General features: G+C 33.6%; 2 protein-coding genes and 1 long non-coding RNA gene across 3 annotated transcripts; 2 read left to right on the forward strand and 1 right to left on the reverse strand.

The window, feature by feature from the left end:
* The first annotated feature begins 39 nt into the window (after window positions 1–39).
* Window positions 40–5,508, forward strand: LOC139995670 (uncharacterized). Its single transcript, XM_072019350.1, has 9 exons — window positions 40–1,156; window positions 1,241–1,704; window positions 1,770–2,048; window positions 2,132–2,327; window positions 2,411–2,668; window positions 2,754–2,993; window positions 3,074–3,424; window positions 3,508–3,677; window positions 3,751–5,508. Exons 1-9 carry the CDS (start codon window positions 830–832, stop codon window positions 3,926–3,928), a joined length of 2,463 nt encoding a protein of 820 aa, XP_071875451.1. The 5' UTR covers window positions 40–829; the 3' UTR covers window positions 3,929–5,508.
* A 1,169-nt stretch (window positions 5,509–6,677) lies between these two features.
* LOC139995574 (UPAR/Ly6 domain-containing protein crok) lies at window positions 6,678–15,813 on the forward strand. The gene is made up of 3 exons (XM_072019184.1): window positions 6,678–7,122; window positions 11,632–11,793; window positions 12,923–15,813. Exons 1-3 carry the CDS (start codon window positions 7,053–7,055, stop codon window positions 13,192–13,194), a joined length of 504 nt encoding a protein of 167 aa, XP_071875285.1. The 5' UTR covers window positions 6,678–7,052; the 3' UTR covers window positions 13,195–15,813.
* On the reverse strand, window positions 6,978–7,793 carry LOC139995576 (uncharacterized). Its single transcript, XR_011802006.1, has 2 exons — window positions 7,658–7,793; window positions 6,978–7,412 (listed from the first exon to the last, which is right to left on the reverse strand). It is a non-coding gene; the product is annotated as an uncharacterized lncRNA (long non-coding RNA).
* Window positions 15,814–16,051: the final 238 nt, after the last annotated feature.

A 16,051-nucleotide genomic window follows, 5' to 3' on the forward strand; every position in this document is an offset into this window, starting at 1 on the left:
GCGTTTTTTGTTACCTGTCTATGATTCTTACTCGACGATCAATGATCTTCGCCACGCCATTAAAATCGAATATATTCATCAAATCTACGATTTACTATTTTTATTTACAATTCTATCACAACCGTTTAAGTTCCAACGATACTGTTTTTTGGAATCAATTACGACGAATATAAATAAAATAAAAATAATCACCAATGCAACACCGAATCGTATCATGAAATGATAATGCTTGAAATTCTGAGAGATGGCTTTTGGAGCAGCAGTTATCAAAACATAGTGACTAGTGACTACATAAAACTACATAAGGTGTTGTACAGGGGTAAGAAAAATGCCAGAGAACCGGAGATACTTAGTTGGAAGGTGCATATGATAGACGACGGTATTAAGCAATATCCATGCACATAAGCGGTTACGCACGAGAACCGGTTCTACTGAATCTTTACACTTGAAAGGCTAAGTTTCCGAACGGTCAAAACGGCACAAGGTGAAAGTAGAATGATAAAAGAAAAATTTCGAGTTCCCAGAACGAGTATCACCCGTTGAAGCATCTGGGTGGCATGTACAACGTGACTGAGAAAAAGATGCATGCATTGTTTGATCACAATTTCGTGGCTGGACTCCTGCGTTCGGTATGGGCTGTTGGCTAACCTAATTCGTGAAGCTGATCGTATTTTGCGATCGCATATACCAACGTGAATATAACTACGGAAAATAAACACATACGTATCGTGGTGTGATTATCGTCACGTTAACGTTAATCATATCATCGTGGAGATTAAGATTAAGAGATCGTCGTAGAGTGCAACGGTTCACTACCAAATTGTTTACAATGGCTGTGCCTAACAAGTGGGAGAATGCTTGTAGATTATGCTCAGAGGAGAAAAATGAAATGCTGTCAATTTTTGGTAACGAAGGTGTACAGCGTAAAGTGGCACAAAAGTTACGTGCTTGCCTGCCAGTTCTAGTGTACAAAACCGATCCACTGCCAAAGCAAATATGTCAGTTCTGTGCCGCCAGGTTGGACGACGTTTATGAGTTTAGAGAATATTGTCTGAGCGTTTACAAAAGCATGCACTTGAAGCTGTTAGCATATAAGAACATTGAATCTGTTCAGATTTATTTAGAAGCAATGAAAAATTCTCCTGATCCCTGTCAGGTATATTTCATTTTCTTTTCAGATTAATTCATATTGTGTAATTGTTTGTATATTTTTTTGAATAAACAACATCGTGACTCTTAGGCCCAACTATGGAGAGAAAAAGCTAGAGCACCACCACCATTAGTACCTTTGCCAGTTTCACTGCCAGTTGAAAGTCCATCAATGCCAATAGATATTAGTCCAGACCATCAAAATAGTTGCATTGAATCATTACCTGAATTGCCATGTGAAGTAGAGATCAAAGAAATGACTACAGAACCAATATTGGGAATAGGTGTTAATGTATATGAACCATCACATAAAAACAACATAGAAAATGAACTATATAATAAGTTAGATATAATAGTGGAACAAAATACAAGTTTATTAAAAGAGGAAAGCAATGACTCAAGACAAGGAATACAGGTAAAAGAAGAAGAAAAAAGGACGAGTATTTTAGAACAAGTACTAATGGGTAGTTTAACAATGAATGATAGGAAGGACTTAAATTCAGAAACAAAGCTATCCTCTAAGTGGTGGTGTGCTCCTTGTAATAGTTATTATAAGTAAGTTTTTACTAATTACAATGTATTTTGTGCATAGTTTTGTAATTAGTAATTATTCATTGCAGAACAAAGGAAAGTTTAATGAAACATATGCAGTTACACTGTCCAAGAAAGTATAATTGCAGGAAATGCTCTGCTTGTTTTGAGTTGGTAGAAGATTTGGCTAAACATGAAGCTACTAATCATTTAAAAGTAACATTAGACTTTGATAGAAGTGTTCTAGATTGCGACCAATGTGATAGACAATTTGTTAGTTGGGAGATGCTGAAGAAACATAGATTACGCGATCACTTAACTCAAATAAATGAAATTGGGTCTAATACATGGTGCTCTTTATGCAATAGGTTGTGTACATTTTCCATTCATCGCAATTCTGATTTTTTTAATTCCTCTGACTTTTGTTACACCTAACTTCTTCATTTCATAGATTTTTCCCAAGTATGGAAACTTATCAAAGTCATATTCAATTACATGAGGTCAGTAATTACACACCAACGAAAATATTGCACATAACGAATCAACAATCGGTGAAGGTCCTCAAAAGTGAAGAACCTTCAAAAGAAGTGAAGAGGGAACATTTTACAGACGCTACTAAGTCACTTACGTGTCCTACTTGCGGAAAAGTAAATAGTCTTATGTATGCTTTATACAAAATATTAATTATACATTAACAATTACATTTTTTAAATCCTCATTCTCTTTACAGGTTTGTACTCAACAAAGTGCGTTATCAAATCACATGCGTACTCATGAACCAAAAAGACATAAATGTGATATATGCGGACGATCATTTGGACTTTTCATACGTCTAGCAGCACATAGAATGAGTGAACATAGTCAGCAACCTACAATGTCACCTATAATGGCTAGCGTCGAACAAGAAGAAGCATTAAATGCCGAAAGGGAAGCTAAAGAGGCGAGAGAAGCTAGAACTCGTGCATCAAGAACTAGAACATATTCAGAGGTTTTATTATATATATTTATATTATATTATATATAAAGGTCATTTTGAAAATATAAAAGTAAAATTACAATATTATAAACTGCAGATGATAGAAAGAGAAGATATTCCTAATCATGAAGAACCACCTTTAAAAAGAAACGTTCCATTAAATACTAATGCATTTAAAAATGTGGCAAGATGTGGTATCTGTTTACAGTGGTTTAGCGACCATACTACAATGTTGACGCATTTACAGACACATTCGGATAATTTCACTTGTAAAAATTTCATGTGTCATATATGTAAAAAATCTTTCAAGGAAAAGTGGCAATTATTTAGACACGAGGTATGTAATTATTATTCTTGAAATATATTTTTCTCTGTTTTGTGCATGTTTTAATGTTTTTTTCTTAATTTTAATAATAGGTTTCTCATAAACGAAATGAATCTGCATCAGTATATATATGCACAGTATGTAACAAATCATTCGTAGATAAAAATGCATATAAAGTACATCAGAAAACGCACATTGTTGACAAAACATATCACTGTCCTAAATGTAATAAAATATTTTTTAAAGAAGTATCTCTGCTAACTCATCAATGCACGGCAGAAATTGTACTCAGTAAAAAAGGAGTATCCTCAAAGTCTTTGCAAAAGTCTGCGTCGTTGAGTAACAGTAAAAGATATAAATGTTCCAAATGCAATGCGTCTTTCAGTAGCTTTCAATCGAAAAACTCTCATATGAGAGTGCATATTGAAAGTTCACATACAACGGTAAGTAACTGATACAAATTTCTTTTTACTAATTTTCAGGTTTTCGCCATATTTGAAAGTTCATCTTTCTATTATTCATATAGGTGCGAAAACAAGATTTAAAGGAGGAATCAGAAGAAGAAAAAACTATGCCAAAATTAACTCCTGAAACATCATTGGAATATTCGGTTCCTCCTATTGAACCAAAAGTAGAAATAAACGAGGAAAGTACACCACCTCCTGTTAAACGAACACTAATCAGGACAACTGGCGGGTAAGATTTACATTTATATTAAAATTTAAAAAGATTTATAAAGTATTAATATCTGTAATATTTATAATACTAGGTATCGATGCGGAGTATGTCAGTCTCCATTTGTTTTACGAGAACTAGCTGTTGCACATTTAAGATCTGCACATCCTCTAATGCCATATCAGTGCCCTTATTGTAAGAAACGATTTACCACGCAATATACATTCACGCATCATATTAAGACAGATCATCCTGATGAGCACGAGAATTGAATTGTATAAGTCAACATGCCAAACGATTATTATACCATAAAATAATGCCTTTGAGAATGGGGTAACTTTTGTTTATACAGAGTGGTAACAACTAATACGATGCTCAAGTTTTAAACTATTTGCAGCTATGTAAAAGAGGAAAATTTTGAACCAGAATTTGTTTTCGTAAAATTAAAATTGAAATTGAAATTAATTCTTTTCAATTTATTATAAAATTTTTTAATAAAATATAATATAATATGTTTTTTAATTTATTCTAAGGTCCCCTATAATGTAATGATCTTAATTTCGCTATGAAAACAAACTATTTTTAAAATTGATTATGGTTATTTGAAGTATACTGGATACTGATAAATTTTGGTTCATAATTTCTTTTGTTACGTGATAACAAGTGGCTGAAGAGTTGTTGATGTCGCGTTAGACAAAACACCCTGTATATGAGAGATTTATATAATTACATATATACTTACATACTGTGCACTGTTAGAAAGAAGTCCCGCGGAAGGACAGATTCAACACAATCATAAAGAGTGCGTATTGGTGGAAAGTGTCACATGAATAAATAAAACAATATAGCAATGCGTGACAGTGAGCGATAAAGAACAGTATGTATCCTCTCTTGACCCTGTGCCGTGCCGCAAGACTTCTTTTCAACAGCGCACTATATATGTATTAACAGTTATCGGTTTTATGCTGAAACTGTTTTATTTAATAATCTGGCACTCTAGTTCCTGAACAAAATAATTGGCCTTAAATAAAAATTTTGTAGTTTTCTTTGGTGAAAAATGGAAAAATATATATATTATATATATTCATAAATAAATATAGATTGTGTTGAACGAAATATAGTTTTTAATAATGAATAAGTATCATTTATTAATAGGAGACTGGAATAGAACTAGTACTTATACTGAACGTGCCTATTTAAGTACTGTATCATAGTGCTATACGAGTTTTTAGTCTAGTTGATTTATAAATGCCGAAGAGACGTATTATCATATTAGATATTATATTAGGTTGACCCAAAAGTTTCTTTCGTTTTATAAGGAAATAATAAATGCACAACATTCTTTGTTTTATATTATTTTTTTGAATTATGTATGATTCATTTTGTTCCAATAGAATTTTGTTCTATGAATAGAATAGAATTTTGTTCTCAATAAAATAATATAAAACAAAAAATATCATGCATGTTGTATTATTGTATATTATTTCTTTATAAAAGGAAAGAAACTTTAGGTCAACCTAATACATATATCATTCATTAGCGATAGTTTTACAGAGTTGTATAAAAGTGTTATATATATTATATATATATATACATTCATTTATATCATCCATTAGCATTGACAGACATTCCTCCTTTTTTCATAAGGAAATTTTGGAAATCCTAAAAAGCTGTTTTTATTTTTTCCTTCTTTCCTAATAATTAATGTTGAATTAATTCTAGGAAAACTAGATAATAAAAATAAACCTAGTAAATAAAAGCAGATAAGTAAACTTACCGTTACTGTAAATTATTATTATTGTTTTATTTTATATATAGAATATTTACAATAAAAGGTCACTACCAAGAGAAAGCTTTGTACGCTTATTAAATAAACTTTTATTACAGAAAACAATTCTCTGTGTAAAGTTAAATGATCAACCTTTTCGGTATTTAAAATAGAATCATTCTATTTAAATAAATAACGCTATTAAAATTACATCAAATATTAATTGGTTTTTAACACATATTATTTACTGTTTATAAACATAACTTTACATGTATATCTAAAGAAGGTAAGTAAATACACAATATTGTCGATAAATGGTGAAGTTAGCACTTAGCAATATCTGAAATGAATAATTGAGATTTTTAATGAATCATTCATAAGTTTATGAAAGATTAATAAAAAAATTTCTATTAGAAACAATAAATATTCATATTAAAATCCATATGTGCTTTTTGTTAAAGAATAGAAGCTAAAATCCTCATTTCATAAGCGTCTTCAATGTCTGATTATATTGTCCCTATACTACTGCAGGTTGTGTATGATTATAAGTGGTCTTCACTACTTGCCGAACTACAATTTGTAGTCTGGACATAGATCGAGTTTACCAGATTAGTATTTTACATGCGAATACAACTTCAGGAATAGTTTTACATGATCTGTATAAAAAAAACTACATTCGCTAGTACTGGAATTCATTGTTACATAATTTTAGAGCTTAATAAAAATAACTAGAATACTATAATATAAATCATTTATATTATAAAAAATCAATGATTCAAAATGCGATACAATTTTTTCTCAATTCAAAAATTTGAACAAAATAAAATTTTTCCCTCCTGAAAGATGAACGATAAATTTCACCCTTAAACACACAATCTTAACCCAGATACGCTTATTATCTTCTCAAAATGATGATTAAAAGATCATAATTAATTTTACTATACTTTTACTCTATCTCGCATACTTTGAAATTTTCTTTTTAAGAATCGATTAAATATTAAATTTTAGTTAATATGAATTCTATGTAAATTTCAAATATAAAGAGAAAATATTTTGTAATATTTTGAAAAATACCTAAAAAAAATATATATATATATATTCAGGCGTATTTTAAGAAAAACAGTAATGAGAAAGTTATTATTACCTTGATAAGAAAAATTGGTTCCAGTACTGGTGGGGTACGGTGGTGAACGGCGAGTGGACGTAAAGCGCATGGAAAAACCAGAGGGGGCAGATCTGCCGCATAGCCGACGGAAACTCGCCTGACCCTCATCAGACGCGACGCGTCCGCGATCACATACGGTGCACCACGCAACAAAGCAGAAGGTTCGTACACGTTTGTTCAGTCATTTCGGACGTGAGAACGGAGAAAGAGACATCACAGACAGGACCTGTCTATCGAACACTGCCATCATATAAATTCTTCTCATTCGTTCTCGATATCTTTCAAACACTGTTTGTTTTTCGAGAAGGCTCTACAAGTTACAGAAAATTTATATAAATATTAACACAATTATAATCAGACCTGCCGCGTGCAAACTTTCCATGCAGCGAGGGTGGAGACAACACGTCCGAAGTGACTGACTGCAACGTGATTAGCTGAAACACATGGTCCGGTGATCGTGATCATGATTGCAAACCGTCTCGCGCCGATCGTCACCCTCGTCCTCGTGGTTCTGCTGTCGACTATCCATCACGGTGAGTCCAATTTTTCGCGCCCCTTTCAATCACCACTGATCTCATCTCAATATTCGTTTATCCTGAAATGATTGTCGATGATCAATCTATAGAATGCATAGAATTTCGTATATACGAAGCTACGTTTGTGCAACTATTAAGAAATTATAGTAATATATAAGATGACAAAACACATTCTACTTTAACGACCTAGTTTCTTATCGAACCAATAGATTCATGATCGATCTATGAAAATTCTTTACTTCTTATCGTAACTTCTCCTTCTGAAACAACGCACGCGAACTGCATGTCTGAAAAATATATGTTCTTATTAGTGCCAATCGGCGATTATTTTTTTGTCTATTTCCACGCAATATAATATTTCGTTGAAACAAGGTGAAGCAAGTCTTTCAACAGAAAATTCAAGCTTCTTTTACGTAATGTTTCGTAACTCATATATGGAAAGACGGAAGTCAGTTAAAAAGAAAACTTCTCATTATCTTATAAATTCGTAGAGCAATTGAACAAGATCGAGTTTTTTAAAAGAGTCACGTACGTTGCTGCGCAATGCAGTGATCGACGGAAAGAGCAGCTACATACATAATAGGACATATCACAGTGCATCATTAGTTTTGCACGCGTTTCACGTGACGATGGCAAATCCTTCCAAGCGGGGAATCGTTACAAATCGGCTAAAGTTTCTTCTTGGAAGCAGAAATTGTTTGAGCTATGAAAAGAAAGACGCCGGAACAAACGAGATATTGATTTCGATGTTACATAAAAGGTACGATCGAGCTTTTATCGGCCGCAGTCCTTGCAACTTTTCAGTCACGTCTTCTTTATCAGCTCGATAGCTATCTTCTTTCCAATCGTATCGATGTAAATTGTCGGCAGTTTTCAAAAACTTTGTCCTTCATATTATAGATGGATACTTCGATGTATTATGTCATAGGCTGTGGATACATATAACTAATGTAAATGAGGGCAATTAGTATGAAGTAAGATAACTTTGTAGAGGACATTCCTGTTCTGTAGAGGATTATGGTGTTCCAGATGTTTGTCAGAGAACTCGTACAATGGTAGCACTTGTGGTACTTCCCCGGTGCTCGTCTGGAACCGATCGTACTCAATTTCTAAATTGAATCTCGTTATTAAAGTAAATCGCGCGGTAAGAAAACAACTTACCGGAAGTCGAGGATACAATTCTGTATCACGCACGTAAGAAGAAAAAATAAGATTCTAGGACGGTGTATTTTTAATAGAAAAAATGATTAAAATCGGACAGAAACTTCGAGAACGTATACTGAATGATCAGAAATAATCATTTTCTCGGAAAAGTATAATTTTTCGTTTTTCACATAGATTTTATGGTAACTGCAAAAAGACCAAATAAGAAGTCGATTTACATACTTAGTAAACTGGGTGTATTTCTCGGAACAAAAGAAATAACTGGTCTGGAGGTCGGCCCATTAAAGAGAGCGACTTTCGCAAAAGTTTAAAGCGCTGCGGCAGTGCGACACAAATGTATCGACTTTCCAGAATAAGCGATTATTTCTATAATGTTTAATGCATAATCAACGTTTGTGGAATAATTACTATAATACATTCGTGTTGATAGAAACGATGAAGAAAATCGGTGACAGAATAGGAAATTTTAAGAATGAAAACTCTTCGATACAAACAGCTTAACGTGGATAGAACGTTCGCATCACATCAATTGCATGAAGTAAAGATACTCTTAAAAATTATAATACGTCTTTGCAAAAGCCTGAATCGGATGCAACGTTGAAAATACAAAATTGTGATATGACGTAAGCGAAGCGTTGTTGCGTGTAGTTCGCTTCAATCGTTAAGCGCTAACCTTAAAGGTACAATTTCGTAACTGGTTGAACTTAAAGTTACTAATTGAATCGGGTTGTTTCTGTATCGCGGACAGAACCAAACTGGAGAAAGTACCGGCGAGACTCCACTTATCTCTAAGTTATTTCTTGATTGTTCAGTCGGTCATTTTCTTTCCAAGAAAGATTATCATCTGTTAGCTGATGCAATTTGTTGAAATTTAGAATTTTGGTTCATAGAACCTGGCCCCCGCGAGGGTTATCGAGCGACCCACTTTCTCCCCTCCCTCCCGCTGCATTCTCTCACACTCTCCTTCGAATTCTATTCTCCCTGCACCGCGTGGTGCCGTGACCAAGGGGACGTTCCTCGCGTTAACCTTGCCTTATTGATAAATTTTTTATAAAATTTGGATTATCTCGTCATGCTTATACAAACTGTACATCAGTAAGTGTTGTTCGCATCTTCAAATGAATCTGACGACCTACTTAAATAAATCCTAATAATCAACAGAGTAACGTCATACCTTCCAAATGTTCACGTAAATTAACTAAATATTCAGTTATTTTGGTGCCTAAAATTATTAAAGAATACGAATACACATTTACTTCAAACAATATAAGAAAAAAACAGATTTTACTGACTTAAAAATAATCTTTACAAATAGCTTTAAGTTTTCTAATTTAAAGTATCAAATGCTAAATCAGTAAATCCTATAGTTGTAAGCGAACCATTATCTCAGTCAATGTTCTTCCCTGTTTCTTCTTATTATGCATTTTTTTATGTCAACGAGAGAGAGGCATCTGGGCCGATCCCTTCGTTTCAATTCCTGTCGATTACATAAGGACCTGCAATGTCACGCAGCGCTTGTTGGTTCCTCACGCGACTTACCCCTACCGTTTACCCCAGCTGTCCTGTCCTATTTACTGCTGATCGAACGTCTCGTGTGGTTTCAAATGTCATTGAAGAATCTTCTGTACACACACAATTCTCATCAATGTTTTCACGCCTTGTACTTGCAGGTCCAAGTTATTACGTTGTTAATACGGAGGCTTCTTTAGGTTGACAATAACACGATACATCAGCTTGTCCTCTTTAATCGAACCGCCGAGGGATTTTGTCTTTTTGTGACTATGGTGCAACCGACCGTACCTGTAATTGCCTATTTCATACTTGAATGACTTTTAGTAGTTGTATGAAAATTTACAAAAAAAATTGGTTTCTTTTTGTTAAAATAACGTTAAAAATTATTTGATAATTACAGGCAATATTGATGGTTGTTAATTAAATGAGTCTTTTATAGGGCATCTTTCATTATTAGTGAATCAAATAGCAAAAGAATTTGGTATTTTAACAGTGCAGAACTTGCCATTGAAAGCTAGAACGGCGCGAGTCAGTAAAACGCCCTGCAGAACTTACTCAAGGTCAGGGTACCGAGCAACCTCATCTATATTTTCCTGCGCTCTCGGGGTAAATTCGGTTAATCAAAAGGGAATGTAAAATCTTGTTTACACAATTTTATTTTTTAATTAGTAACGAAACATTTTCTTTTACCAAATTACGCATGATCCATTAAACCATAATCGGTACTCTTCTCTTTAACAGATTCTGTTAACAAAATAAGAAATATGTATAGAAAACCTTTTAGACAATTATAAAAGTAAAAGTGTTTTTTAATTTTTCTGTTAAACAATTCATTCAAATGTAGCGTTTCAATTTTGCAAAAGTGAAAATTTAAAAAGCTATAACCGTCAAATATACTGTTTCCAAATAAATTTCTATTGCTAAAATTTGCAACATTTATTCTTCTATCGTTAGACCTATTTTCCTATGTGTGTATCAGTAGGTCATCGCGCGCATTGGTCGGGGTCTTCCTGCTCGATATCAGCTGGTGCCGTAACTAGACTTGTTGGGAGGGTGAATGGGGTTGCGTGGTGACGTCACAACGCGGCAGGGCCGTAGCGAATCACCAGAACTTCGTAAACGAAGCGTTTTGAATTCCAAGCAAAATGGTCATTCCTAGAAAAAAATAAATTTCCATTAACCGGTCAACAAAATTACCTTGCAATGTGTAATCATTATGAAACGTTAGATACTATCAAAAGTACTCATCAACGTTTATCCTGAATCTTAATCTTTAGGATAATTCATAATTCTTAATAAAGAATAGATAACTTTGTTCAGTTTGTTGCACCTGTTCATTGTTTTACGATGATCTATTTCAATTGAAAACAATTATCGACAGTCCTTTCGCCTGTTTATCTATATTCTAAGGCTTTTAATAGACACTAACAGATTAATTGCATACATGTATCGTAACAAGCACCTGCACATTAGTGGCCTAGTTTTGAGTAAGTTGCAGCATATGATAAGAGTAGTGCGAAAGTAGCCACAACGTATAAAATGATTTCAGCAATTCTTCTAAATCCTGACCTATCCTATTCTAATCAATAGAATAGCCTGGTATTTTAGCATATAATTATGAAACAAAAATCCAGTTTATTGTGATTTATAAAAGAATTCTTTCCTCTTGATTTCTTTCTTCCATTATTTTTGTCAATTATTCTAAAATTCAATCAATATCTATATAATTGTTCATAAAAAATTCTTATGGTATATGTTGAATTTGAATATTAATATTAGATAAAATATCTCCATTTTTGCTTGGTGTTTGATGTAAAATTAATTTTTCAGGAGAAGCAATAATATGCTACAAATGCAACAGTGCATACGATCCAAGGTGCGGCGATCCATTCAATCCGTACAGTCTTGGAACGGTGAACTGCAGCTTTCGACCCCGCTTGAACCATTTGAGCAGCCTGGCGCCGACTCTTTGTCGAAAGATCACTCAAAAAGGTACGTGTGATATAATTAGTAATTGCCAGTTACATGCATGATACTGTTTACTTTGGTAAAATTACTGTATAAGTTTTCGTCCCTGAAAATACAACAAAATATTCATACATTCCGTGACAGACCATTAAAATTCAAATTACTATGCATTGATATTTGTTATCGGATAAGGGCAAATAGCTGACTGCATTGCGGCAACCGAACCCCAAAAGTTATTAGATCTCTAGCATCCAAGTAGAAAAGATACACATGTAGCATCCTCTTCAGATTCACAATACCAGTTAAGCAGAATATTCACGAGGCTGCCCGTGATTTTTTCAAATAGCACTTACATAATCTTCTCACAAGATCCACATTTTTCGCGAATGTGCGCACGTATATGATATTAAAAGATGCCACCTGTACCCTCAACGTAGAACTTTGCTGAAGTTGTTCTCATTCTCTGTGGAATATGTAGATCTGATCATCATATACATAAGTAAAGATACATACAATTACCAAAGAAATCAAGCTTCCAAAGAATTTCAGTAGCTATATGTTAAAGTTCACTTGGGAGCATGAATAATATAGATACCTTTGGCAATTTTTGAAGGATTTTCCTATACATTAAAAACTTGCTTTGTTATCGATATTATCACACAATACTTTCGTGATTAGAAACCAGATGTTTTTTTAAATATTCGCCATTTCTAAAAAAATAAATATTTTCTAAAGATCCAGATGTATTTCTTTAATGCTTATAGATGTCGAACCGTAATTATGCATACCGTAATGTACTGAATATACCGTAATTAATCATATGTGCTCGTAATTATGCACGTCGGTTAGATGATCACCTCAAAAATTCTTATAGTTGCACTACAGTTATTTTGTTGCAAAAATACGATTGTATTCCTCAAGGTATTTACAATAAATAAATTTCAACAATTTTTCGATTTATTTTATGATTTTTCCTCTAAAAATTGCCAAATATAGTTATGATCTTCACGGATCTACAGTGGCTAGCCTCTTAAATAAATGATATTTCTTTGTGGCTGTTTAATTTCCTAGCGAGTTTAACATTTGACATTTAACTGTCTATTGAAAAATTGTGAACGCTCATTGTAATGTTCTGACTTTGATGAATTTCCAGTGTACGGGAAGATCAGGGTTGTCAGAGATTGCGGATACATAACGGATGCGAGAGACGATGGCGATTGCTTAGTAAGATCAGGCACTCACGACGTTCACGCAGTCTACTGCGCTTGTACCGGTGATCTCTGTAACTCGGCCGAAAGCCACACACCGTCCTTCTTACTGCCGTTGACATCCTTGTTGATGGTTATTCTGGCGATGCCGAGTTTCCTCCTTTCGTACCCGTTCGCAATACCTGTCTTAACCTCGCTGCACTTCTCCATAGCCTAAACTATTCAGCCACCACCGGATAACACATAACGCCTAAAAACTGAATCAACGATTCAATAGAAAAGACCGTTCGGATCCGGAACAACACGTTCTTTGCCTGCTCGTTTATAATTGAAGCGCGTACAGGTTAGATAGCGATCGATTTTAGATTCTATTAAGGAAAGAGGGATTGAGAATAATTGATGGAATTCAAACAAAAGTTTCAGTTTCGGAAACCAAATGTTTCGTTAGTTTCGTCAAAATTGTAAAGTTGAATTTCTTTACGTTTATAACAAATCCTAATGAGGCATGAGAACCGGAGGTTGTTAACGAGGTGAAATGTAATTACAGCTTCTCTGTTGTTAATATTTTTAAAAAGAGTCGCTCAATCGAGAGCATGGTACATATAGAGATATATATTATATATGTACTGTCCCAGGATTCGAACGAATTTCGCAAAAGTAGACAAATTACAAGACAGTAGTTCTAACGGTGATACAAACTGCCAGATACGCGAGAGCGTACTTCAGTAGTACACTTCAGGAAGATTTCAATGGGAAAAAATAGAAACATACACACGGCCTCCGCACGTGAAAACACCCAAGATATCTCGCGTAAGCGTAGTAAGTAAGAGATGGAAAAAACTAATTACAATACCTGGAAAAGGATTCCTCAAAGAATATATATAATATATATATACATATATATACAAATATGTATTATATTTTATTGGAAGAGAAACAGAAATGGAATTGCACGCAAGAAGGATATTACAGCTTATTTTTAGAGAAGTAACGTCGGGTTGCTTTCATGAATGCCTGGCACCATACGCAAATTTGTAAGATACTCCATGAGTATGCGGGAATAATTTAAAAAATAAGAAACAAACAAAATAGGAAAACATATCTTCGACGAATAATTTATTTTACACTTCGTTTAAACGAAGATGAAATAAATACATAGAATCCGGCATTATGATTGCGACCCGTATTCTGCTGATTTTTGCAATAAAATGCTGTGTAAAACGATAGACGGTAGCGGAGGCTCGCGAAACAAAGAAAAAGAGATATATATTGATGTGCGTATGTGTGCGTGTATGGTAAGTGCGCGTTCGTTGTGTGTGCACGCGACTGCGTGTATGTGTGCGTGTATACGTATACAATTCGCGTCAAAGAAACGCTAAAAAATTATTAAAAGATATATTATAGTTCGATTAAGAAGTGAAACGTTGCTACTTCTTCAACTGTAGTCAACTAATAAGAAATCAGTAAATTAAAACAAAAAAAGAGCATGGACAGAAAACCAAAAAATAACAGAAGAAAAATACAAAAGTCGTAAACGAAAACTGTAATAAAGATGTAGAAACTATCGTCTATGGAAAAAGTAGAGGGTAAAGTAGAACGCTTATTGAAAAAAACAAACGAAAAAAATAATAAAAATATAATAAAAACGAACACACATATGTCTCGCCGCAGTACGTATGTAATTAATCCCCGCTACCGCTGTTGTCACTGTGTCATATCATCACCATCGTTACATTATTAGTACGGTTGCTAATTACTACCAGCACCATCAGTACTACAGCTATTAACTGCTACTACTAACTAATGTTACTAAACTAATCAATATCATCACCATCGTTATTAATATTATCGTATTATTGCTATTATTAATTCATGTTTTTCTTGTTATTATTGAGTACTGGTCAAAGTAAAATACGGATGACCTCAGTAGAAAGGACATGAAGAAACGATAGCGAACGTTTTGACACCTTAAGAGACGGAAAAGTATTCGAAAATAGTAGCAAATATGGACATCGGGTACAAATAGGTTTGATAATCATGGTTTCGATTTCGTTTCATTTTGGACTGCCGTTGTCGACAGATAAAAAAGCACGAAAACATTGTTTTACTATATATTTGCTTGAAAGCACTTACATGTACTTTGTAGTATCTTCATACAAATCGCAGATTGTCTCAAAGGAGTTGCCAGAAGAATTTCCACTGGAAAATTTAATTCTGTACCCCACGACGATCCTATTTCTTTTTCTTACATCCGATATACATAATATACGACAAATGCATGTCTTTTCAAATGATAGACCTGGAGCAATAGATAAGAACAAGACAGACAGCCACAGATAAAGGACAGAATAAATGATAAAGATAGAAATACATACATATATATTTCGTTATGTTCCGCTCAATTACATAGATTAGTCGATTGATTAGTTCTTTTAGAAAAAATTAAAAGTTAAACATTATATCTTAAAAATGCCTAATAATGCTGTAGGCTTTTTTATTTTTACTTAAGATTCGAATGTAGATATGATACAAAAGATAATATAATCACATAGTTGTTTAGACAATTTCAGAGTCTGATTCGAAAGATTAGAAGTTTGTTGCGAATTGCTCTAATTTAGTGCATGTAAAATTGATATAGTCTATCACAGAAAAAAAATAATAGCGGTACCCACAATAAACAAAGAAATGCGCGAGTATATATGTATTTTGTGATGTGTCTATAGGCAAAACATGAATGAAATCTTTTTTCTCTATACTTCTCTAAATGTATCGTGATCAACAATGACCATAGGAAACTGTCACGTTCTACAATGAATAAAAATAAACATTAATAACATTTTTTCTTAGTGTCCTTTTTCCTTTTACTGTGCCTGTGGTACATCGTAGAAATTTCATCTAACATCGAGCGGAATGTAACGAAACTGTTTTTCCTGGTAACTACTTGCATAATACGTTTTAATTAATTTTCATACATATCATTCGCCGATAATCATTCATCATACTTCACAATAAAATAAAACTACTGGCGACACTGCCTCCCTTATACAAGCATATCGAAAAAAGCAAACAAGAGA

This window comes from Bombus fervidus, chromosome 16 (genome assembly GCF_041682495.2).
Source record: "Bombus fervidus isolate BK054 chromosome 16, iyBomFerv1, whole genome shotgun sequence".
Lineage (NCBI taxonomy): Eukaryota > Metazoa > Arthropoda > Insecta > Hymenoptera > Apidae > Bombus > Bombus fervidus.